The following is a 27,654-nucleotide window of genomic DNA, read 5'->3' on the forward strand; positions in this document are numbered from 1 at the left end:
TTGGTTTGGGGGTATATTACACATTCTATGTACCAGGAGGGAGGAAGCACACCGATAATCACAACGATGCTTTGCCTTATTAAAATTTAATGTGAAGTTTATTTTGTATTCATTACCCAAATACTCAAGAGCCAAAGAGAAAGCAATGACCAAGGAAAAGGTTTTATGGTAAGAGGATGCTAGTTATGTTTTAGTTTATCCTGGATAACCCACAATTAAATAATGAACCTAAGGGAATCAAACGCTGTGTCTCTATGTGCCCCCCACACCTCCATCTCTCACTTCCCATTCCTCTCTCCTAACCTGGCTCGTAGGTGTGATGGGTGAGTGTGTACACTGATTTATTATTTCAACAAATATTCTTTGAGTGCCTAATAGGTGTCAGGCACTGCTCTAATTTGCCTTAAACAACACAATGTTTGACATTCTCTAATGATACAAAATTGTGTTTTGTAATATAAATATCATCTAAGCAAACATGAAAAAGATCATTTGTTTCAAGCAGCAGTTTTATGAGGATTAGGTGAAAATTTAAGAATTAAACAATCATTGGACAGGCCTCCATGTTAGCCAGTTGGCATGGGTTCTATTATACACTCTACTCCAGACATACTGCCTTTTAAATGGCTACCATCCACTCATCTTCAGATATATTAAAGAAACAACTAAGTTGACTGGAGCAATTTCAAACCCAAAATGTCTTTTCATCCTTGCTCCACAAGACAAATTAGATTTGCAAGCATCCAGACCTCAAATCTATTTGCTCTTTAATAATTTAAGCACTGAAAGGTCAAGCAGCTCTTTTCTATTCCCCTTTATCAAAGCCCAAGTGCTAATGAAAAATAGCTAAATCCTATCTGCTGCCCAATTGCCATAATTTGCTGTTTCCCTGATGGAAATTAACACATTACTAGCACCTAGGTCAACAGTACCTTGACAGAACTTTATAGCTGATGTGTTTTTCATCTGTACAAGTAACATCACTTCACTAATGAGTTTCATAAAATTTTTCCATCCACAATCATAATCTCAAAACTAGCTTTGAAAATCTCACTGTTGGAATGGTGTTTCTAGAAAGAGTTTTAAAAAGCAAATTTCTGAGAATAGAAAACTGATCAGAAATTTCTAGCTTAGTGAGCTGAATTTAAATTCTATTATCCTTTTAATGGGTTGCCCATGCTGCCTTTGTTTATTAAAGTTGCACCACCCTAGCCCTGTCCTACCATTATTCTGGAATTTAAAGTAACATCAAATCTTCCTACTGCATGTGCAATATTAAAAGCACAATCCACAGTGAGGATGAATCTGCCAACACTGTGACATCATTATATCAGAACTTTCCTATGGAAGGAAATTTAATTTAAAGTTTAATTTATGCTAGGCATTTCTACAACAAAATTCTAAGGCCTTTACAAGGAGAATGAAAAATCTGCATTTATATGGAATAGCACATGAAGTATAATCTAGAAGAGAACATCTGAACATCTTTCATCTACTTTTTTAGACTTGAAAGTTCAAATGTGATAAAATGTTTTTAGTTTTTTCCTAACTTTCGAGTTCCTGGAGAGGAAGCCTCATACATATGTGAAATTAACTTAAAATGTTTTGTCCTAATTCATTTCAAGATGAGTTGTAAATCCATTTTTGTTATCCATTTATCGTATTTCTTTTCACCATAAGATATCAGAGGGTTACCAATTGGATAATAGAAGGCAGGGAGGTAAGGAAGAGAACAGAGAAGGAGAAAAGTTGTAACACTTTCATTGTTGTTTTTGCTAATCCTCTAAAACAGGCACTTCTGATCATTTCAGGGACTTAGAATATTGTTCACTTTATCATATCTAGTAGTGACTTTTGGCTTGATTTGTAATTTTTGGTAAAAACCATCCATTATATATGTATAAAAAGAACAGATATTAGTATTGATAGCTTCCTGAAGATTAATATGGGGGGAGATGAAAGAAAATGAAAATATTAATTACATGCAAAGCATGAAAAATAAATGTGTAACTAAGGGTTAATGCCATGCAGCCACACTGAATTTATTTACCTCTTGTTCTTTGCTCCGACATTGTCTTTTCCTAAATCTGTCAGCATTTACTGAAATGACACCCTAATACTCTAAACAACCTGATAAAACTAAACTCAGTTTTAAAAAGTATGTCACCTTACAATTACTGGAAAAAAATCAGAATTCAGTGTTTGTTATTACGGCTCAGATTCCTTAGAGTCCTGCAGGTAACACTGAGAGTAACTGACTGGACACACTCCTGTTGATTAAATTATCAGTGATAAATGGTAATTAGTTTTATACAGACAATTGGCAATGGGTAACACATCACACAGGATAAATAGACCTGTGGGACTGAATATTCTATATTAGCAACTTTAATTTCTCTTTGTCCTGCTCTGATATAGACAAGACTGACCAGAAATTGCTGTGGAATATTTGTGGGGCACCACAAGCATTTTTTATGTTCTCTCAGCCATAACTCATAACAAGGAGCTTGCCTGGCATCAGTAAGTTACTATTGCTCTGTGCGTGTGTGTCTGTGCACATGCTCCCATACTCGGTTCAATACCCTGCTGCTCTGCTAGTTAGTGATAAAATCTGATATAATAAAATATTAATTACAGATGAAAGGTTGGGTGAGAAATATGAACTCAATTACCATCCCATATTATGAACAAAGGGCAGGGTGAAAAAAATTCTTTAGTTATGGAGGTTTGGGATAATAAAAAAGAACAACTAGAACATTAGGCTCAGGCTGAGAAGCTCTGTAAAAGGCCACCTATCATTAATCTTCACAACAGGCACCACATTTCGAGTAAATTAGTCCTAGATGGAACATCTTTAAGGGTGATGTCGCCTGCTTTTAACAAGTGAAGACAATTTCCTTTGCATTTCCTATTTCATATAAATTTAACACAATTGAATCATCTCAATTTCATAAACACATGATTATGAAAGTATAATCCAAAATTAGTTACTATTATGAAAAGTATGTTCTCTTAAATAGTCCTAATGATTTGAATAAAAATAGAAAGAGAATACTATCAAAGCCACACCAAATAGCTTTGTTCATCTATGTTTGTCTGAATGATATTTTATAGTTTGTATTATATCCAATTCAAAATCTTTCAGTCCCGAAAAGTTCCAGTGCTTCAGGCCAGATGAGCTGGAATACAAATGCAACTATCAGAGAAAGGCAGGTGTGCCCAAGGGGGTGCTGATGAGAGAGCATTGACTTGGGAATCACCATCCACAGGTGACTGGCTCCTGCTTTGCTCCTGAATCACCGACTGACCACTAAAGTCCTTCAGGCTCTAATATTTTATGACTCTCAGCACAAGATCAGGCAAGTTGTGACATCAGCAAATGAGAAGAAAATTATTTCATTCATGTTTCCTCCATCCTTTCTTTCCACAATATTCACCACGTATCAGGCCTTGTTCCAGGCACAGGAGAAGAATAAAAAGAGGAATTAGGCACAGACTGCCCCGTCCTTGAAAAGCACAGGCTAAGGGTGTTAGAAATACATCACACGAATGAAGAACTACCATGCCAAGGATCTGACAAGGGTTTGTACAAAGGACAAAGTAACAGGACCCAGGGATGTGTCAATCTCTACGTTAAAATCTCTTCTAGCATCTACTACATTGAGGGCATCTGACCTGAACCTAGTGCCCAAATGTTCTCACCCTAAAACTGCTCCTGCAATGCTACAGTCACCAACATTCTCCCTGAACTAAAGATAACACAACAGCAACAAAAACAAAAAAGCCAACATGTTTATTAACAGATCCCAGTACAGTCTCCATTCACTCCAATTGCTTGTGAGTACCCTTCATCAGCACAGAAGATGGAAGACAATGAGCTGGGTCCTACCTCACATACTGCCCAGGTCCCAGCAGGTATGCCCCCAGGAGCCCCCAGAGTGGCCCCAAGAGCTACGCAAGAATGGCAGGGTCTTCCTCACTCAATTCCTGTCCTGCAGAGCATGAAAACCAGGCTTCCTAGTCTTGACTCCTCTAGGCGCCCACACGGCCTGAGGTGAGGATGAAGAAGGAGGTACCTGAAGGTGGGCCGGGAAAGAAGCTTTAAGGCATGCATGGTCTTGGTCTTTGTTCTCCTCTCTCTTTCCAAATCACTGTCAGGCAAACTTGGAACTACTCTCTGTCGAGTCTATAATCACTCCTTAGGCTACAAAGGCCATAATTTTTTGTTTTCAGTACTTCACTGGATATCCATTTTAATCCTTAAAGTTATATCAAAATATTACGTAAGTATTTTGTTGGTTTTTCTGGGGGGTGACTGGCAGTGGAATTTGGCTCTGAGAGCCATTCCTGACCTTCCCTGTCTACAGCAGCCTCCCTGTACACCCTCCCACAGGTGCCCTGGGTCTGCCGCCCTCAGCGTGGGGGGTCTGGGAATGAGAATGGAGGTCTGATCCAATGCAGAGAATCCTTCAGAAGAGATTACTCTGAAGAAAAGAAAATGTGAAAAGTAGGGGAGGGAAGGCTAGGCAGCATATTTTCATGCACAAAAGCAAGTCTGAAATGGAGTTTGAGGGAAAGTTAAATTAAGTTTCATTGTATAAAAGCTCAAATACATCTACTCTATTATTATTATCTTCCTCTGCCATTTTTAAAGCTTCTTTTCAAAGGTTCTTAAAGAACAAACTTAGTTTCCAAAATGAATTTTCAAAGAGATGACTGACATTGTCATCCTAGAAGCAACATTAATAAAAATGATCTTTGTTTTCTGGCAGTAAAGGAATCCAGAGTATTATTTTTTAATACAATAAAACTCACTTAAAAGCAGGTGGGGTGGGGGTAGTGGTGGTGGTGATAGTAAGGGATCTGGCACCTTTTGCTAACACTCACTGTAGCGATTCAGCAACAGTAAGTAATAATAAAAACAAATTCTATAAAAAGCAGGCTGAAGTTTTACCACTGAATGACATTTTGATCCTATGTGTACCTCAATGAATAAAGGAAAATTATTAGGTTAGAAGTCAGTTGCTTTCCCTAAACAATTTTAGCCACAGATAGAGCCTTTTCAAAAGGTTTGAAAACTGTGACAAAAGTGCATTTAGCCCTGAAGGTTTAAGATGCTCCTGCAGTCTGCATTTCTCCAATAAATAAAAAGGGAACAATTAAAAAGCCACTTATAAGCATCTCAAAAGCACTGATGCTTAATTTATTGATTCTTTGGAGACTAATAAAAATGGTGAAAGGAAAAAGAACATACATACCAGCAGAAAAACACTGATTAATTTGATTAAAATAATCCAATATTCTAAAACAAGTTCGTTTAAATTCTTCAAGTTCTCAAAATTATATGGCTAAACAATTAACAAGGGCTGGGTGTGGTGCCTCATGCCTGTAGTTCTAGCACTTTGGGAAGCCAAGGTGGGAGGACTGCTTGGGCCCAGGAGTTTGAGACCAACTTGCGCAAGATAGTGAGACCCTGCTCTATAGAAAATAAAAAAAAAATCAGCTGCATGTGGTGGCACACCACCTCTAAGTCCCAGCTACTCAGGAGACTGAGGTGGGAGGATCGCTTGAGCCAAGGAATTTGAGGCTGCAGTGAGCTATGATCATGCTACTGCACTCCAGCCTGGACAATGGAGCAAGATTCCACCACTAAAACATAACAAAACGTACAAACAAAACCCCAAAATGTTTCAGCTTAAAAATAATAACAAGGAAATAATGAAGAAAACAAAAGTATTGCATTTAAGAATTAAGTAAGCAGTAGGGATAAACCCCAGAGATTCCAATGATCATAATATAGAAACAAAGGTGTAATGTATTTTTTTAATAAAGGCGTACCCAGCTTAATAAGGCACTTCACATTATTGGGCTTCACAGATACTGAACTAAAGTTTTACAAATTGAAGGTTTGTGGCAACCCTCCCTTCAGCAAGTCTGTCAGTGCCATTTATCTTACAGCATGCACTTACTTCATGCCTCTGTGCCATTTTGGTAATTCCTGCAACATTTCCAACTTTTTCATTATTATTACAACTGTTATGGTGATCTGTGATGAGTGATCTTTGATGTTACTCTTGTAATTGTTTTGGGGTGCTATGAACTGTGTCCATATAAGACAGCCATCTCTCTCCCTGGCACTGGGCCTCCCTACTCCCTAAGACACACAATATTGAAATTAGAACAAATGATAACCATACAATGGCCTTTAAGTGTTCAAGTGAAAGGAAGAGTTGCAAGTCTCTCATCTTAAATTAAAAGCCGGAAATTATTAAGCACAGTGAGGAAGGCATGTCAAAAGCCAAGACAGTTCGAAAGCTAGGCCTCTTATACCAAACAGCCAAGTTGTAAATGCAAAGGAAAAGTTATTGAAGGAAATTAAAAGTGCTACTCCAGTGAACACATGAATGATAGGAAAGTGAAACGGCTTTATTGCTGATATGGAGAAAGTGTTAGTGGTCTGGATAGAATATTAAACTAACTTGAGTGGTCTGGATAGAAGATCAAACCAGCCATGATATTCCCTTAAACCAAGCCTAGTGCAGAGCAAGACCCTAACTTTCTTCAATTCTATGAAGGCTGAGGGAGGTGAGGAAGCTGCAGAAGAAAAGTCTGAAGCTAGCAGAGGTTGGTTCATGAGGTTTAAGAAAAGTAGCCATCTTCATAACATAAAAGTACAAAGCAAAGCAGCAAGTGCTGATGTAGAAGCTGTAGCACATTATCCAGAAGATCTAGCTAAAGTCATTGATGAGGGTGACTACACTAAACCACAGATTTTCAGTGTAGATGAAACGGCCTTCTATTGGAAGCAGATGCCATCTAGGACTTTCATAGCTGAAGAGGAGAAGTCAATGTCTGGTGTCAAAGGACAGGCTGACTCTTGTGTTACGGGCTTATGCTGCTAGCAAGTTTAAGTTAAAGCCAATGCTCATTTACCATCCTAGGGCCCTTAAGAATCATGCTAAACCTACTCTGCCTGTGCTCTACAAATGGAACAACAAAGCCTGGATGATACCACATCTATTTACAGTATGGTTTACTGAATATTTTAAGCCCACTGTTGAGACCTACTTCTCAGAAAAAAGGATTCCTTTCTAAATATTACTGCTCATTTGACAATGCACTTGATCACCCATGAGCTCTGATGGAGACGTACATGGGATGAATGCTTTTTTCATATCTGCTAACATGACATACATTTTGCAGCCCATGGGTCAAGGAGTCATTTTAACTTTCATGTCTTATTATACACGGAATAGATTTTGTGATGCTATAGCTGCCATATATAATTATTCCTCTAATGGGTCTGGTCAAAGTCAATGGAAAGGGGTCACTATTCTAGATGCCATTAAGAACATTTGTGATTCATGGGAGGAAGTGAAAGTATTAATATTAACAGGAGCTTGGAAGAAGTTGTTTCTAACCCTCAAGGGTGACTTTGAGGGGTTCAACACTTCAATGGAAGAAGTCACCTCAGATATGGTGGAAAGAACAACTAGAATTAGAAGTGGAGCCTGAGGACATGACTGAATTGCTGCAATCTCATGATCACACTTGAACGGATGAGCAGTTGCTTCCTATGGGTAAGCAAAGAAAGTGGTTTCTTGAGATGAAATCTACTTGTGATGAAGATGCTGTGAACACTGTTGAAATGACAACAAATGATTTAGAATCTTATATTAACATAGTTGATAACGCACTCACAAGGTTTGAGAGGATTGACTCCAATTTTGAAAGAAGTTCTACTACGGGTAAAATGCTATCCAACAGCATCCCATGCTATAGAGAAATCTTTTGCGAAAAGCAAAGTCAACTGATGTGGCAAATTTCATTGTCTTATTTTAGGAAATTGCCACAGTCACCCAACCCTTCAGAAACTACCACCCTGATTAGTCAGCAACCATCCACACTGAGGAAAGACCCTCCACTAGCAAAAAGATTATGCCTCATTGAAGGCTCAGATGATCATCAGTACTTTTAGCAATAATGTATTTTTTAATTGAGGTAGATACATTTTTTTAAGACATAATGCTATTGCTCACTTAACAGACTACAGTATGATATAAACATAACTTTTCTATGCACTAGGAAACAAAAAATGTGTGTGACTTGCTTTATTGTGATATTCACTTTATTGCAGTGATCTGGAACTGAGCCTGCAATAACTCCAAGATATGCCTGTACTAGAAAAGACAATAAATAAAGGATATTAATTTGCAGAATAGTCCACATCTGCAAAGGGAGGTGTAACCATCTTGGTTCTGAAGGGTCAGGAGGAAAGATGTCTTCTGATCAAGCAAAGTGGGGGACAAGAGAATGAGCACAGTTCCCAGGAGGAGGCAAGGTCCTGACAGCTCATGTGCCCTGTGGCTCTGAGAACAAGATTAAGTGTTACACGGAAAGCTCATGGCTTTGGGGTTAGAGTAGACAAGTCTGTTAACCTCCCTGAACCTCAGTGCTTTCAACTGTAATGGGGAAATGCTGGCATCTAGCGAAGAAGCCTGCTCTGAATCATGAGAAATTATTTCATTTGGGACCAAGCATGGGCTTGGCACATCACAGCTCCTCAATCCAAGTAACAATGATTATTCATTTTCTATTGCTGTAATTATTATTTATCTATCACAAGCTGCTCAGAAGAACATAACTGAGGCTCAAGAATACAATGCTAGGACCCAGAAAATTTCCCAAGACATGGGCAGAATAAAAGGGGCTACCATGTTATCTATAAGTTCTTTCTATCACTATAGAAATCAACAATAAGAAAAGGCTTCCTGTACTGAACAGATAACATCTGTGTTTGATGCTGTCCTGACTGCTTTGCTTACAGGTCACTAATTCTCCCAGCTGTCCTTTGAGGTAGATATTATTATTACCTTTGAGGTGGACATAAATCTTGGCAAATAAGAATTTAAACCCAGAAGCATCAAGCTCCATGCTGTGGTTGCATTTTTTATGCTTCTTAACAACACTGCACTTTTACTCCCTGGAATGAGCTGTTATCTATAAACAGTCCTACCAATAATGCCTTCTCTTATTGCTAGGATGTTTTGATGGAACAAGAGATCTAAAACATTGATGATTTTACCAAATGAATGCACAATATTAATACCAAACACACATTTCTTACAACTTCTATAGAAGTATTGTCAAATATCGTGACTGTTAAAACATAGTTCCTATGTAGGTGATAACCACAGAATATCAGCATAAAAGATAAAAGGCAGTAATGATAGGAAATTTTAAGTGTATTACTAAAAGCGGAGTATAATGGGCATAAAGACTGAATAGCAATCTAGTCAACCTTTTTTTAAGCAAATCATGATATTAGAGCTTTATTCTCTTTGAGCAATTCGGTTTGCAAATAATTTTCACTGATCATAATCCTTCTGACCAGGCTGTGAGACAGGCAAGTAGCATACTTGATGTGAATTTTACAAATGAAGGAACAGACTTAGAGAATTTACAGGGTGACATAGTTCGGATATTTGTCCCTGCCCACATCTCATACTGAATGTAATTCCCAATTGGGAACTGGAGGTGGGGCCAGGTGAGAGATGTTTGGTCATGGGAGCAGATCCTTCATGAGTGGCTTGGGCCATCTCCTTGGGGATAAGTGATATCTCACTCTGAGTTTGCACGAGATTTGGTCTCTTAAAAACGTGTGGCATTTGGCTGGGAGTGGCGGCTCACACCTGTAATCTCAGCACTTTGGGACGCCAAGGTGGGTAGATCACTTGAAGTCAGGAGTTTGCAACCAGCTTGGCCAACATGGCAAAACCCCGTCTCTACTAAAAATACAAAATTAGCCAGCCATGGTGGTAGGCGCCTATAATCCCAGATACTCAGGCGGCTGAGGCAGAAGAACTGCTTGAACCGGGGAGGCAGAGGTTGCAGTGAGCCGAGATCACGCCACTGCCCTCCAGCCTGGGTGACAGAGTAAGACTCCGTTTACGCACACACACACACACACACACACACACACACACACACACACACACACACAAGTGTGTGGCATCTCCCTCCTCACTCTCTGCCTTGCTCCTGCTTTCACCATGTGACATGCCTTCTTCCTCTTTGTCTTCCGCCATGGTCGTAAGTGGAATATTGGAGGCTTCTGAGGCCTCCCCAGCAGCCAAGCCGATGCCAACACCATGCTTCCTGTAAAGCCTGCAGAATGCTGAGCCAATTAAACCTCTTTTCTTTATAAATTACCGAGTCTCGGGTATCTTTATAGCAATGCAAGAAGAGCCTCACACACAGGGTGACTTCAGGTCACACAATTAGTAAATGTCCCAGCCGAGATTCAAACCCAAGTCTTCTTCTGTCTGTGCCACGTGTTCTCTTAATTTGTGATACTACCTTTCTAAACTATTAACTTGTATGAATTGTTTACATCAGAGAGATTAGATGTCACTTATACTACCAAATGAAACTTCAGTCATTTGGTGGGAACTGGGAGGTGGAACCCCTGAGCACAGCCTGCTCCAACCAAAATCTTTGTGTTTGGCAAAAGACAGTTTTGACGCATCCATCCACAGTAATCTGTTAACTTTCCATCCAGAAGACACATTGGCCCGTTTACTTCCCCAATGTCCCGGCCCCAGTGGTTGATCTAATAGGCAAACCCAGTCATAGTTTTTGCCTCAGTAAAAATTCTTCTACAGTTTAAAAAAATGAGAAACAAATAAAAACAAAACAAATAAACAAATACTCATGGAAGCCTGTGCCTGGCACAGAACCAGGATTGGAAATACAGAGGTAAAATCAGAGGACAGGCCTGGCCCTGAAGGAGCTAGTAGGTGGCCAGGACAAGCGGTCACCAGCCAGTGCAGTGAATCTAGGGCTGAGCTCTCTGGGAGAGCTGCAGGACACAGATGGGCAGGGGGCCAGGGTGGGCTCTCCAAGGAGGTGACATCTGGGCCATAGCTAGGAGGAGAGTGGAAATAAGTGAGAGAGAGAGAGAGAGAGAGAGAAAGAGACTGTGGAGAGACTGTGTGTGTGTGTGCAGGCAGGACAGAGGGAAGATAAAAGAGAGAAGATTCCATGAAAGAAACATCAGCTGCAAAATAAACCCACAAAATGGCATGGAACCACCCAGAATATTCTCAGGCATATATTTACAGGTGGAAGGGAGGCTGCCCCAGGAAGTGAGTAGAAGCCAGAGGCTTCCCCATTAGAGGAAGTCTGGATTTATGCTGAGGGCAATAGGGAGACACTGATGGGTTATTAAGCTGGGAGGAAAGACCCTGCAGCCACAGGGTGGAATGGGGATTGGAGATCTGAGAAAGACAAATATGAACTAAGACAGTGATTGTGGAGGATGGAAAGTAAAGCGAAAAGGAGGGGATGGGGTGTCATCACTGTCCCCAAGAGGTGAGAAGACAAGTTTTTGCAGGAGTCAGTATAAGCCTGCAAATTGGAGTGACCTTCCTGATTGGATCTGAATTTATAGCAATGGCTTATTTGAAGCAGTCTTTCTCAATTACTCTTCTTATTAAAAAAAAAAGATTGCTTCAAAGGTAAAGGCAGGGTGTTCTTTTATAGCTCTGCATTCTACGGAAGGTTCACGATATTTAACTTTTATTTAGGGATGAAAATATAATTTAAAACTCCACTTGTTCCTGATATGTCCCACTAGTTAAACGAAGGTCTAGGGTCTTCTTATCTGTAATAAATGTTTCAGGTGATAATTACGCCTGCTGGCAAGAAAAAGATGAGGTTCATTCAATAAACATTTATTGCACTCTTAATTAGGTTAGAGGTATTGCATGATATTCAAAAACTAAATTATTAAAATCATCTTGTGATCAAATGATTTTGCATTTCTGATTATATTTTTATATGTTTTACATAACGTTTAGCCTAGGGAAATGCTCACTTTCAACATTAAATATGGTCATGAGTCACTTAATGATGGGGATATATTCTGAGAAGTGCCTCATTAGGCCATTCCATCTTTGTGCAAACATCATAGGGTGCACTTACAAAACCCTAGATGGTACAGCCTACTACACCCCTAGGCTGTATGGTAGAGCCTATTGCTCCTAGGCTACAGAGCTACACGGTATGTGACTCTACTGAATACTGTAGGCAACTGTAAAACAGTGGGGAGTATCTGTAAACCTAAAGCTAAATGTAGAAAAGGTGCAATGAAAAGACAGTATTATAATATTTCAGGACCACTGCTGTATACGCAGTCTGTTGAATGAAATGTCCTTATGCTCTGCACAACTGCATGTAAATATAATTAATGTTCCTGAGTGATGGTCAAACCTTGTGTGTTTTTAATTTTGTTGACTAGGATGACCACTGTTTAGGTCTCTTTAACTTCTCTTATCTTAGGCTTTTCTACCGATTGCTCTCCTACTTGGTGAACCTATCTACCTACCTCCTCCTGAGGTTTCAGTTTAAGTAACACATTCTCAGTAAGACACTCCTGATTCTCCTGTTGAGATTTCATCCTTCTGTCACATACTCTTAAAGTATCCTGTACTTTTCTAGACAGCTTTTATCACAACCCTAGCACAATGACATGAAGATAATAAGTGTTCAGTAGATATCTGGTGAATGAACGAAGAATAACTGAACAGTAGCCAAGTGTCAATCCTAACATTTCTTACAACACTTTTCAATGCTATGAAGGGCCAGGATTTTAACCAGGTACTAATAACTGGACAGAGCTCTTACTACTTCTCATTGAGTGGAAAATACATTGATACAGGACAGGAAAACACTTAGCAGGTAGAAGTAGAGATGAGATGGAACTGGGCCATACATACATGTCAAAAGGGACATGATCATATGGGAAAAAACACCAAAACCACTCCCTAATCTTTCTACTATCTGATTGAAGAGCTGAAAATTAATTTAATTAAGTTGCAATGAAATACAGGTAAGCCTCACAAGCGTAATATAATATACTTAACAAAAAATAGTTATTAAGGAAATAGAAGGCATATTAGCACTTTTGTGTACACTGGTGTTCTTATAATAAATAGTTACATTGAGTATACTTATAAGTGCTGGTTGATAAAATGCTCTGCTGAAGAGAATGATGTAAAACATAATTCCTTCTGTATCTGTGCCCTCATCCCTCTCCCCACCACCAAAATAGGATGAAGCAGAAATGTAACATGAGGAATGTGGTCAGGACCTCTGAGTTGGTCCTCAGTTCTAAAAGTCTAGGGCTCTAAGAAGCGTACCGGCTTAGTGATCACACATGACTTTATCAGCCTCTTGGAATTTGCAACCTTTCCTCACATTTCACATATGTGAAAGTGAGGCATCTACAGTCAAATCAGTTAATCTTTCTCAAAATGTCCAAGATCCTCTCCAAGAAAGGCTATCAGCCTTAGCTTGGAACACCTCTAGAAGTTCATCCCTTAAACTCCCTAAATCAATAACTGTGATTAAGAAGACCCAAGGGTTCCCGAGAGCAAATGGCAGAGCAGCTTTACAATTCGTAAAGTAATATATTGTTCAGTGCAGTCATTTGCAATCTTTTAGTGCTCTGAGTTTATAATTGAAACTATTTCTAATTTATTCCACTATTAACATTTAAAGATGGTCTATCTAGATGAGGGAAAAGAAACAGCATGTAACTTTCCCTACGGTCAATGGAAAATGAAGTAGACTTTAATGTCTCCCTCCTTCCTGCCGAATGGCTTCTGTGCAGCTGGTCAATAAGAGGGGAACGCATAACACAACCTGGCCCTTGCCTCCAAGAATGTGCAAGGTGTGGCCTCCACTGTGAAGGACATTCGAGAGCTTTCATGGAGTCTGTAGTTCCAACTCAAATATTTGCCTTTTCAGGGACAGGCATGGGTTCTTTTGGGGATAGCAAAGCAGTATGATAAAAAACTTAGGTCTTCCCCGGCCCTAGCCAAGAATGAGCCACAATCACCCACTAAGTGTGCTGCTGGCATGCCTTCTGAAGCCGAGAGAAGCATTTCACACTCTATCTTTTAGTAACCAGAGGTGCCACCCACATCCACTGAGTAGGCATCACGGTCACACCTCAACATGTACAGTCATTGTCACAAAATTGATGGACACAGGCCCACAGCAAAGGGGTTAAGGTGCAATATAAGGAAGGTAGGAGAAGCAACAAAAGAAAGATCCAGAAGGTTCTTCCAAACAAGAGATACTAAGAACAATTTTTTACTGCTTATGAAAATTGGGGTTTAAAAATATTTATATAATTAGTGATTTCCAATGAATTATTGGAAAGTCATTGCTAGGCTCGTTTTTCAATTTCAAGTGTTCTAGTATTCACTTTAACAATACCCCGGACAGTATTTTTAACATCAATATATTCTCTTTTCTCCTTCTAAAAAGGACTAAGTGTTTTTGATTTCTCTAAATCCTATTTCTAATGAAAATCAGCATCTGGCATTTATGAAACCCCCTTCCTCCATGCCCCCAGGGTTAGCTCTATCTTAACTGGGCCCAGCACATCCTCCAGCCTTTATGCCGCTCCTATTAGTTTGTTCTGAGGCCCCACGCCCTCTAACCCATCCTCCATTGCTGCTGCAGCTCTTCCTTACATTTTTTCCCTGACCTGAATCCCTTGAATGGCTACTTATTGGTATGGAGTACAAGGTTGTCCAATTCATCCTCTATCTCCCTTGCTTCTTCTCCCATCCCACCCCTCTCTGATTATAACACACTTGTCATTCTCAGATCAGGCCAAATTCAGTCCTCCCTGTCTTCATGGAGCCAACCTGTCTCTCTCATTTTTTTATTCCTTGCCACATATCTAACCTCCCCGGCAACATACTCCACATCACATAGATGCTCTGAACAACAGCCGTCTATCAAGATTCAGCTACTTGGCCCCAGGGTTACCTCCTCTCTGAACTCTTAGCTGACTCTTCCCTGTACTGACCACTCCCTGGTCAGGCCACTGGTTCCCATCCTCATCCCTACTTACTACAGGACACTAGATTCCATGTTGCTCTCCTTCCAATCTACATTGCCAGCCCCTGGGGAAGAGAGCCCATAGCAGCCTCCTCCATATCCCCAATGCTTAGCACCACCTTGTGCTTGAACCTCATGAGTATTTAACAAATCCAATCCTAGCACAGCTGTAAGATATAAGGGGTATTATTCTTGCTGTGGAAAGACAGGCAAGCCCAGGCTCAGAGACCTTAAGATGGAATTTTTAACAGTGGCATAACTACAAGTGGAGAGAGCCTGGATTTGAAACTATGCTTATCTAATTTCAAAATGTGTCCTTCTTTATGTCATGCACTCGTTTTAAAAATTAGGCCCATAATTTATGTGATATATAAAGTGAGTGATTATTTGAATATTAGAAGTTTCCTCCTTAACATTTGCCAAAGGAAGAATGAAAAATTCTGTCTAAAAGGCTATGTGTGACACTTGATATGATCTTGTATTTTAGGGGCAATAGTTGTATTAATTATTAATGGATTCAGTAGTTTCTAATTAATTTAGAGTAAGCATTATTTAGATCTAGAAACCATATATTGATTTATTTTATTTTTATTTTGTTTTAAATTTTTAAAATTTAATTATAATTGAGATAGGGTCTCGATTTGTTGCCCAGGCTGGTCTTGCACTCCCAGGCTCAAGCAATCCTCCAACCTTGGCCTCCCAAAGTGCTGGGATTACAGGTATGAACCACCGTGTCTAGCCCCTATATTGATTTATAATAGGCTAAGTTAAAATAAAGCCACTTTAAAATTTATATTACAAAACATTTATATCTTTTTTTTTTTTGAGACAGGGTCTGGCTCAGCTGCCCAAGTTGGAGTGCATAATCACAGCTCACTGCTGCCTTGACTTCCTGAGCTCAAGCAATCCTCCCACCTTGGCCTCCCGAAGTGTTAGGATTACAGTCATGGGCCACTGCGCCTGGCCAGAATATTTATATCTTAAGGTAAACTTTGCATTGCAAGGTTTTACACTATAAGTTTTTTGTTTCTCAAAATAATATTGTCATTCCAGCAGGAAAATACTATAAACGGATAAACTTTTTTGAATAAATAATAGAATTTAGCTGGCTCCTCTAAGCCAGGATCAAACTCTTGAACAAACCTATTCTGATTAAAAGAACAAGTTCTGGAATCTGGGTAGTGAATTCTAACATAATTATAAGGACTGAATTATTATAAAATGGCATGTAAATCACAATATCTTTTTTTAATAAAGTGGAAAGAGATTCATATACTTAAAGGGTGACTAGAACATTCGACTTTGTTAAGTTATGTAAGTAATACATCTCACTGGTTCTTCATACCCATGGCACATTGTGAAATTTACTATGTTGCCAAGTGTTTATTTCCTTTTAGAGTGGTTATAAACAGAAGACCGTTTTGCTTGTTTTATGGCTAAGTTTATTCAATTAAGCTGATAATAACCACAATCACATAATGATTCAGGGATCAATAGGGAAACACATCCATTTTTTTTTCTGAGTTATTATATAGATTTGGGGTCAGGGGAGTTTGCTAATTATTTATAAGATCAATTCCTGAAAACTTGCAAATGCACAAATAAACTGGTAGCTCCATGCAATCAAATTTAAGATTCATCAGAGAAATCTGAATTTATATGAATTCTATTTATGATTCCGTTGATAGAGGAAATAATTATATTTTTCATGTAAAATTAGATTTTTCATGATATCAGATTTGAATAAAATGAGACGAACAAAGGAAATGCTGGAGGACCAGGGCTGGTCTTATGAATAGAAACGTGTAATGCGAACTACTGCTAAGTCAAGAGTAAACACTTACATGGTGTTGAGTATGTGCAAAGCATGGTTTGAAGTGTTAAATAATATCACCTCATTTAGTCTTCACAAGAACCCCATGAGGTTGGCATGCTCAAAGGCTCCTTGCGTGGAGAAGAGAATGGGATGTCTAGGAAGGCAGTGTTAATGGACTGAACATCTCTTTCCTTGGACTTACAGACAGTCAGATAAACAAATGGGTTGCTGCTGCTTGAGAAAAAAAAAACATGCTTTATGCTTCATAACCTTGAACTACTAAATCATAACCATTTGTATGCCAACAACCATAATTTCTGAGAAATGTTTTAAAACAAAAATGCATGATTATCTCCTGTCTTTCTTAAAAAAAATTTTTTTGGTAGAGGGTCTATGTTGGGCCTCTCTATGTTGTCCAGGCTGATCTTGAACTCCTGTGTTCAAGCAATCCTCCAGCCTCAGCCTCCTGAGTATAGGCACACACAACCATGCCTAGGTTGGGACTACAGGCACATACCCATGCTCAGCTATGTTTTTTGTTTGTTTGTTTTTGTTTTTTAATTCTCTTTTTTGTAGAGACAGGGTCTTGCTACATTGCCCAGGGTGGTCTCAAACTCCTGGCCTCAAGTGATCCTCCCACCTTTGCCTCCCAAAGTGCTGGGACAGACTTTCATTAGCAATAATAATCTCTCTCTGGCTTCAGTTCCACATTTGAGGTGCCCTGCTTTCCAAATTGAACACTGCTGTGCTTTTAGGAAGGTCATGTCAGTATTGGTGAATATGCTCCTTGAATTTGCCAGGGGCACTGTGCATCCTGTCTCTAATACCTACTCTGGAGGCTGAGGCAGGGGGATCGCTTCAGCCTCAGAAGGTCAAGACTGCAGTGAGCTACAATTGCACCACTATACTCTAGCCTGGGCAATAGAGTGAGAACCTGTCTCAAAAAAAGAATAAATACATAAATAAATGAAAGAAAGTTACACTTTTCCATATCTTATTAATGAAAAAACTTTGAATCCATGAACAGACATTAAAATTCTCTCCTACATGCTAGTTTACTGGCTAGAATGATGGAATTGTGCTCTTCTTGGCCATCTCAGGATTTAAATAATTTTATGTGACAGAGCTGATGTGTTGATCAATAAAAAGACAACAATCATTTACATTGAGAGTTTAGTGCAATTTCAAGAATCTACATGAACCAAGCTGAGTGTTTGTAGGGAAATCAATACATGACCACCTTACTTAGTGAAGTGCGTAAACGAAATTTGACTGAATTTTCAACATCAATGAATATGGTTTAAAGAAAAAAATCAAATCAATTGAAAAAAATGGGTTTTGGAAATCACACAATGACAGTACTTTCGAACACACAATACTGTGCAAAATCCAGGAAAGCAAACAGATGTTCGCTTCCATTTCCCTCCTCCTTCTAGTATTTATCTTATCATTTGGGAAAAGCTTTCTTGTACTGCAGTTTGATTACATGTGCATTTTGCAGATTTCCAGATGTGTTCAAATGTTTTAATTTACATTATGGCTTTATATTTAGGTCCATACGATTCCATAATCAGAGTTCTTATTTGTCTAAACATTACATGAAATTGAGAATTTTAATATGCCCTGTTTAGTTAGAGGGTACACATTTTTTTCCCCAACCTAGTCTTTCTCGCTATATTGGTCTTCCATCTATTCTACAGATAATCAGTCCAATTATGTTGTCCTATATAATGAATCCCTTGAAGACAACATTCACTTTTCTGCAAAAAAAAAAAAAAAAAAAAAAATCTTTTCGACAGGTGAGGTTGAAATAATTTCCTCTCTCAAATTTGTGCCAACACGATTTACCCATTTAAGATAGGCATCCTTCCAATAAAGATGATGTCTATAGCAGGTTTCCCCATAATGCTTACTGAATGATGCCCCTTAAGGATTGATCATGATTCTAAAATTACAGATTTGAATAATGAACATGGATACATTTATTAATTTCAAGATACTAACAGGGGAAGAAGGTATTAGAGACTGGATGCAAAGTGCCCCTGGCAAATTCAAGGAGCATATTCACCAATACTGACATGACCCTTCCTAAAAGCACAGCAGTGTTGAACTTGGAAACTGGGATGTTATGACAACTGTAAAAGAGGGTGAGGCAATACAAAGTGATGAAATGATGTAAGGTCTGCAGTGAAAGTTATGTATTTTGGCCTCTGACAAGCATTTGGATCTGTATTTTTATAGATGTAAGAATAGGAAGCCTGAGGACACCAAGAACTACTAGTAAGGTCCCAAAGTCTCCGAAAAACAACTAGACATGTGTAAAAGTAAGCAACAACAAAATAATGTCTTAGTGAGGCATATGCTAGAAATAGGAACAGTAGTTTGGAGTGTGCCTGGCACCTTGTAAAGACTAGGGAAGAGGACTGGGAAAGGGGTGCAGGTATATTGCGCAAAGAGCAATTATTTTAAAATTTAGTCTTGGCCAGGCATGGTGGCTCACGCCTGTAATCCCTGCACTTTGGGAGGCCAAGATGGGCAGATCACCTGAGGTCAGGAGTTTAAGACCAGCCTGGTCAACATGATGAAACCCTGTCTCTACTAAAAATACAAAAATTAGCTGGGTGCAGTAGCACGTCTGTAATCCCAGCTACTTGGGAGGCTGAGAAAGAAGAAATCGCTTGAACCTGGGAGGCAGAGGCTGCAGTGAGCTGAGATAAGGCCACTGCATTCCAGCCTGGGCGACCAGAGTGAGACTCCATCTCAAAAACAAACAAACCAACAAAACTTGGTCTTGGAAAGATCTATACAAAGATGCGAATGAAAATCCAACTGAAAGGGTTTGAAAGTAAGATACAAGTATAGAAAATGTGCAAAAGGTATCCATATAAGAACAAAGTACCATGGGATAACTGGTTGTTTTTGAAAAACGATTAAGCTTTCAGCTTCCTTCAGTTTGGAGGCATTGAATCTGAGTGAACTCTAACTATTCACATGATCATGATGCTTTGCAGTAAAATATTGAGTCCTGTCCCAATGACCCTTTATTGCTGAGTCTGAGCAACTGTTAAGTGGGTCAGAAATAAATGACACTCCCAAGGCCATGGTCAGAGCACACATTTTCATTTAATAAATTTCAGCTTTTAAAGTCAAAAAAGACTGAGCCATGGTCATGGGTACACTTGAGTCTTGGATAGCATCTAATGCCTGCCTTGGGTCCATTGGATTAGTGCAACCTCTCAGTGCCACCCACAGGAATCAACCCAGAGGGCCTGGGGAGTGTCAAGCACATCACTTGAAAGGTAGCAGTAACACTATCTCCAATTTGGAATAGAGATTTTATATATTTCATAGTATTCTCACAAACTGCATCTATGAACAGCAAGCATAAAACCTCATATGAGCTACTGTGTTGCATTACTCTACAGTATAAACTAAAAATTGTTTTAAACATTTTGGAGATTTTTCAAATAAAAATTTCTGTGACTCTTCCCTAATCTGACTTCACTAAAAACTAATACTATTCTGGTTTTACTTATGACTTTATGAACCGAAACCTCCATATATATTTTACTGAATAGAAAGAAATCTAACTGATTGCCTTATGATCTGCAGTGAAAACATGATCAAATATAGCCAGGTGTCAAAAGATTAATGAAATCAAATTCTACAAAAGAAACATGAAAATAAACCCTATAATGCCTTAATTGTCAATGTAAATCTTTCTTCCAAGTACTCTATCCAAAGTAATAGATGACTCTGAAGGGAAAGTATTCCAATAATACAAAGGTAAAACATTTAAATCCCTCTGAATCAAGTAGAAATTTCACTTATGTAGATTAATGAGTTTATGACAAGTTGATACTCCAGAGCTATTCAGGCATCCTTTGCTCTGTCGTGGAAATAATCAATTTATTTTATTCAGTCACTATAAAAGTTATACTTTATAATTGCTTAGCTATATAAATCATCATGGAATAAGATGCGGGCCTAGATGTTGGTAATTAACTCTAATCTGTTCAGATAAAGACTTCACAATGTTCTTTCCAATAATCTGTTTTTTTTTTCAAAAAACTATACATCTCATATTTTATTGAGAAATTAGCCAATTTACTAAAAATTAAAAACCCAAAGTAAACACACAAATGAAAAAATCCAAACATCCATCCAAAGAACAGAGCTGAGAACAAAAATGTCATCTGCCCTTGGGTAACCAAATTGCATCAAGCAGTCACCTTTTAATTTAAAACTACCTCCTCAACAGACTAGGGCTTTGTTCCTTATCTTCAAAAGAACAACTCATTTGCATCAGAATAAAACCCTTTAAACAATACTTGATCACCTTACATCAAAGCCCTTTCATTTTCCTCAGTCATTACTTTTAATTAGAGCTAATAAAGATATGGATTTACATGCTGGCTGAGATTTGCAGCAAATCCCTAGAAAACACATTGGAGGAATTAATCAACTTGATTTAGTTTTCTTCTATCTAGAGCCGGCCCAACCCTCTGTTCCATACCTGACAGGTGCTCCTCTGCTGTGGGCAGGTTTCAGCATGACTGTCACGGTATTGTCAGTTTGATTCAAAGGTGTCTCAAGTTCATAAGCTGGCATAGAAGGTGCTGGGGAAAAAGGCGTAGAATGGGAGACTCATTATTTCTGGTTTATCTTCTCAGTTTAGTTTCCACTTTCTTTTACAAAGAGCATTAAGAACACAGTGCATTTACTTTACATTGCAGCTATCAACAACCACGAGCAAGCTTCACATATATTCCCTACATAGAATCACAGGGACAGCTGCTAAAAGCAGCCCATACTGTCCTCTGTGATCTTGAGTTGAAGTTGGGAGATGGTATGAGGGGGCTTGTAAGGTGTGAGTAATATTCTGTTTCTTGATTTGGATTCTGGCTAAATGAGCATAGCTTGTGAAAAATCACTGAGCTGTACACTTACAATTGGTACACTTTTCTGTACATATGAATTCTCAAATAAACTGTTTATGCTAAAGGCATATTTAAGAAATAATCATTGGACTTTATAGTTATTCCATCTAAATCAAGGTTTTTCATGTACCAGAGACTCACTGGGGATTTAAAGAGGACAGTGGGAGTCAGAGAGATTTGTTGGAATTAATTAGTGACAATCTGTGGGCTCTCAGAAAAGCATGACAGTGGAAAACACATAGGAACTGAAATAAGAAAGGCTTGGGTTTGACTTTTTGCTGTGTTTTGTTTTAATTAGCATAAGAGCTTCTATACATCTCAAAATGGGGGGAACTAACCTCTATGTTTGTTATCGTAATTCAAAGAGAGAACAGAGAGACAGGCAAATATAATTCTACAAATGTTAGTTCTCCTCCCAATGTAAATCCTATTTCTAAGGCCAGTTTCCAGCATCTTCCTTCTCTAGACTGTTAAGTCTTATTATGATAGCAACAGAGGTCTTCAGTAATTACGGACAAGACAAATCATTACACGGAGCTGTGATGCAGGAGGGCATACCATATTTTCACAGCCCACTGGCAGAGACTCCTGATGAGAAAGCTAGAGGTCGTTTTCTTGCAAATACAGTTTTTAAAATTGTCTTACATATACAAAAAGATTTGTTTATAACAGATGTGGGTTACTTCTGAGTTCCATTTATTGAATCATCTCAGCATTAAAATTTATTTCAATTCTCTTAAAAATTAACTCCAATTCATAACATAGAATTAACAAGAGTGGTTCCCTCTCTTAGGTCCATGAAAATTGAAAACAGGACCTGTAAACTGTAACTGTTTTAAGACTATAAAAATCAAATACTTATTCTTGATGAGCCATATAGGCTAATGAAAATGTCAGGTTGCTTGATTTTCAATAAAATTATTTGAACTTGGCATGCTGAAAGTGGTCAAAACCATTGATTACAATCTACCATGATTGTGTTTCCTGAGGTCTCCTCAGCCATGCTGAACTGTGAGTAAATTAAACCTCTTTTCTTTATAAGTTACCCAGTCTCGGGTATGTCTTTATTAGCAGTGTGAGAACGGACTAATACAGCCATGTTGATCAGAATTCTTATCTAATAAAAATAGCAAAAATGAATTATTTTATTCAAAAAATACACTCATTATGACAATAATCTTTGTAGTGTAACTTACATGGGAAAAATTTCTTAAAACATGCTTCGAGGTATATATATTGGCACTTATTTCATCTTTAAATCCCCATGATAAATTCATGCGCTAGATAATATTATCTTAATTTGTTTGTAGGAGTAAATTTATTTGATCAAAATCAGAGAGGAAGTGCCTGGCAAAATCATAACTAGAACCTAGATTTTTTGATTCCAAGTCCAGTGGTCTTTCTTCTACCAACCCATTTTCTTCAATCTGTGTCAGTTTTCTAATCTCTAATTATTCTAACTTCCCAAAGACTTATTTTCTCTTTCTCAACTCTCCATACTGTTTCTATAACCTAATTCTATACACAGAATATCAAGTGTATTAAATTTCAAGTCAAGTTTGTGCTCAAAAAATATTACACAATAAAAAATTATGCCTTGTTATAATTGCTTAAAAAGAAAATTCTAAACCCTCCCTCAAAACCTAGCCAAACACTTACAATACTCTAGTTGTGAATATTCCTTTCCTTCAACTCCAAACGATAACTTTTATTAATACAAAACAAGGAATGAGAGATAAAAGATATAAAGGTCAGGCTAAATATTATTGACCTAACCATGGCTGATAACAAGAGTTAGCTCCTTTCCCTACTTCCACCCCACCTGCTCCACCCCAAACAAAATAGTTAAAGCCAAAACTCAACACTTCCACACTCATACCCAAAGGGGAAAAAATGGGAAAAAAATATTCATGCAATTTTTTTATTGCTGTTGTATATCCCATACCAGATGGCAGCTTAATTTCCTCTAGTCTGAAGTACAAAGACATTTTCTGCACAGTTGAACATGCCTAGAAATATTTCTCAAATTACGTCTTTTGTTAGATGGCATAATTAAGTCTCTAAAAGCAAAAAGCTGGAGGCCCTCAGTGCCTGGTACCATCATGTATTTGCCTCTCTCTTCAGGACAGAAGTTTCTTATGGTAGAGATCCCAAGGAGGCTGATCCTTCAGGAAGCAGACTCTATATGACTGTCTTTCTGCTGAGTTCCCGATGGTTCATGGTTCATTACAGAGATTTTTCCAACAGTGCTGTTCTGGCAACTTGGGATTGACAAGGGGATGAGAGTGTCTCAACAGAACCTTCTGCCTCATGCCCAAGTCCTCCAAGATGCCCTGCTAAAACAATAGCCACTTCCTAACATGTGAGGATCTGAAGCTCCCAAATGAGAAATATTTGTAGTACTTCATTTAAAGCTGTGAGTCTGAGCTTCAGGCATCCAGGGGTATTCCTTTGGATACAATGTTAGTGTGGGAGAGCTTGGCATACTTGACAATGGGAATGAAAAAGGACAAAAATGTTACTTCTGATAAAAGACACAACTCACGAATGTAGAGTACCTGATATTTTGGTGGTGAACTGGTTTGTTGCTGGAGGCCCAAAACCCTTAGCTGTGCTAGCTCGGATGGTAAAGGAGTATGTGGTCCCCGGATACAGTCCAAAAAACAGAAAATGGGTTTCATTTCCCAGCTTTGAAACTCTTCCACTCTGATTGGATAAATCTATTTCTGGGTCAAAGGAACTGACTGCTTTGTAGGTGATCTGCAAAAGAATGAGAAAGTGATAAAATATCTGGAGCAGATGGACTCAGATTGCATCTTTATCCAATAAACCCTTCTGATGTATGCACTGTCAGACACTTTATGATAAGCTCCTACTCAGACTCTTGAAATCCTGAATCCAGCGAAGGGATGAAGGAACTCCGCCAAAGCTGTTGAGTTATTACTTTTATAGACAGGGGAACTTAAGCCAGTAGATTAGAATATACAGGATGAGTTCGGGGTTAAGCTAATACTTTGAAGTTGTTTGCTTTCAAAATGTCATTTTGTAAAACTACATTACAATGGGTTTAGAACAAAATAAGAAAATATACAACTAGCTCAAACAGATAAGATACTGACAAGGATAAGGCCTCATCTTTAATCTAGTGGCCATAATTTGATTTAGGATTATTACCTATTGGGAACAAGGGCACTCAAGTGTTTTCATCAATGTGGGCGAGGATATCTGCTCCAATGACTGGAATCCTAGACAGATTCCAGTCATTCCTGATGCTACAAATAGAGTGATCATTATGGGTCATATTAATTTCTTTTCTTTAGAGCAATGTCTTCCAATAGAACTTTCTGAAATGATGGAAATGTAGCCACTAGCCACAGCTGGCTACTGAGCATTTGAAATGTGGTTAGTGAGACTGAGGAACTGAAAATTTGAATTTAAATTGCCATGTGTGATTAGTAGCTGCCATATGAGACAGTGCAGTTCTAGAAGTTTTCATGATATTAGCTACATAACAGATATTCAAAGCATGTTGGATGAGTCTGAAGTGTTTGAAAATAAATATAACATAGGTGCCTTTAAATCCTACCCTTTAAAATGATATTTTAAAGAATTTCACTATGAGTAGTTCATCAACTATTCAAGAACATGCACTTTAGTGGTGATTACTAACTTCTACTGGTTGTAATGACATAATTTTAAAATGTGGCATATTCGAAAGTATTAAATTGCAAAACTGAGCACTTTTCTTGCTTTTAAATAGGTAAACTTACTTGTAATTTATGTGCATGAACACTAACACTGTTATTATACGAAGTGATAATTGACATTCTTTCTTCTTATATTTATACCATGTCATTACAATTAAGAAGACCTCTCTGAAAGAATATTTAGATTGAATCAACTAAGCTTTAGCAAGAAAACTGTTTGCTATATATATTAATCACTGCAGTGCATGACACTATTGGAGTCATGCAGAGTATCTATTGTTAACCCTCTAACAGACTTCCTCTGCAAGGTTAAGGAAGTCAAGAAGAGACAAAGACAATCTACCCCCCAGTGGCTGAGCCAAGGACGTCAGCAATGTAACCGCCGTGTGATTACTTGGTCCTCCATTTGGATACCTCCAGGGAACAAGGCAGTTTGGAGGAGACGGATCTAAACCTCTATTATGAATGCATAATTGCTTCCCAATGTTTACTCACTAATTCACCCATACATTTGAAACATATTCATTGAGCCCCTCTCATGTGCCAAGCACTGTGTTCTGAGCTGGGGTCTTGCATGGTGCTTTAGGAATCGTACCTTCCCTGAAGGAGGTATCAGTCTGGTAGGGGAAGGGGAGAAGTGATCCAACAACTATGACAAAGTATAATTAAAATGAGGACTGACGCTGCCCACCGTGGCTAGCTTAGTGTTCTCATTCATTTTATTGCCTGTCTAGAAACCTTAATGAAACATAAATGCATACGAGAGAAAGCCCAAACTCCTTAGTTTTGCTCTCACCTTCTCCAAACTTACTTCTGAATCTGTGATACTATTCCATTATATTCCCTTCTGTTCTGGTCAGAGGATAAAGACTAACTGCCCTACAAACACTAATGGGGCTTTTCTGACACTGCTTTTGCTTGTAAACTTTCACCTGCCTGGAACATGAGACAGTTAGCTCTGTTTCCATGTTTTCTACCTATTCAGATTCATTTACTTTATTCAAACATTGATTGAACACTGACACTCTGCAAGCACCATGGCCAGCAGGTAAATACATGCCCTGTTTCAGATAACTGAGAATCTGGACAGGGTGGGATGGAGCTGGGGAGGCATACAGTAAGTAAATGAATACTTTCAAAACACCAAGTTCCATGGAAGAAACGAATAGGGTGCTAAAATAAGGAGAACTGTCAGGGGAGAGAGGTTATTACACAGCCACTTAGAGTGGCTGGGGAAGGGCCCACTGAGATGTCAGTTAAGCTGAAGAGATTTGAACTTTCCCAAGGAGTTAATCATGCTGAGAGTTTGGGGAAGAACAGTAGGAACTAAGGCAGTGAAGCCGGAGTGAGTGGGCACAGTATATGAACAGAAAGGAGGTCGGTGTGGTTCCTTGGGGGCTTGAGAAGTGGGTAGGACCATACTGTACAGTGCTTTGCACCCCAAGATAAAAAGTTTGGATACATACAACAGGGAGCCCTTGAACGTTTTTAAGCATGAAAATAAAATGATCTAATTTCCCTTATAAAGAGTTCACCCTGACTGCAGGTGGAAGGTTGATTCGATTGGTGGGGCAATTGAAGTAGTGGAGAGGGCACTAGGAAGTACAGCAGAGTCCAGGGCCTAGAGCTATAGCACAAGGGAGAAAATACAGGGGCTTGGAATAAGGTGGGGCTGGTACAGACAGCAAGAGATGAAAAGAATTGGCATCTTTTAGAGATAAAATGGACAGAACTCAGTGAAGGACTGGATATAAAAAAAAGAGGAGGGAATAAAGGATAGGTTCCATTTTGGGCTTGATCAGAAGACGGTCCCATGTATCGAAAAGAATAGAACATATGAGGAGAAATTTACAGACACAGGTGGACATACTAAGTTGGAAATGCCCACGGCAGTCAGGTGGACACACATGTATGACATGAAGCTGTGATTCGAGAGGACTGGGCTGGAAGTGAAGACTGGGGGTGATGAACATTGAGATGATATTCAATTCTGGAATGGAGGGGGTCACTAGGGAAGGAAGTTCAGAAAAAAAAGAAGGGAGCCTGGTACCACTCCCTAATGAATGTAGGTATTTAATACAGGATAGAGGAGGAGAAGCCAACAGAAGAGCCAGAAATGCAGGAAGAGAGCCAAAGGAGAGAAAGCTGTCACAGAAACCAAATGAAAAAAAAGCAGAGAGAGAAGGGGACAGAGGGAGGGAGGGTGAGAGGGAGGGAGGGAGAGAAGGAGGGAGAAAAGGAGGGAGGGAGGGTTGGTTTCCAAAGATGAGAC

At 38.8% G+C, this 27,654-nt stretch overlaps 1 protein-coding gene across 17 annotated transcripts in view; it reads right to left on the reverse strand.

Annotated features, from left to right (window-relative positions):
* PTPRM (protein tyrosine phosphatase receptor type M) overlaps nt 1–27,654 on the reverse strand; it is an 826,718-nt gene that overhangs the window by 296,770 nt on the left and 502,294 nt on the right. For all 17 annotated transcript variants that reach the window (XM_031003686.3, XM_031003684.3, XM_063699394.1 and 14 more), the window contains 2 exons: nt 24,234–24,435; nt 21,252–21,354 (listed from right to left, as the gene is read on the reverse strand). In XM_031003686.3, coding sequence (XP_030859546.1) covers nt 21,252–21,354; nt 24,234–24,435 — 305 coding nt within the window. The remainder of the gene's footprint in view (nt 1–21,251; nt 21,355–24,233; nt 24,436–27,654) is intronic.

This window comes from Gorilla gorilla, chromosome 17, assembly GCF_029281585.2.
Source record: "Gorilla gorilla gorilla isolate KB3781 chromosome 17, NHGRI_mGorGor1-v2.1_pri, whole genome shotgun sequence".
Lineage (NCBI taxonomy): Eukaryota > Metazoa > Chordata > Mammalia > Primates > Hominidae > Gorilla > Gorilla gorilla.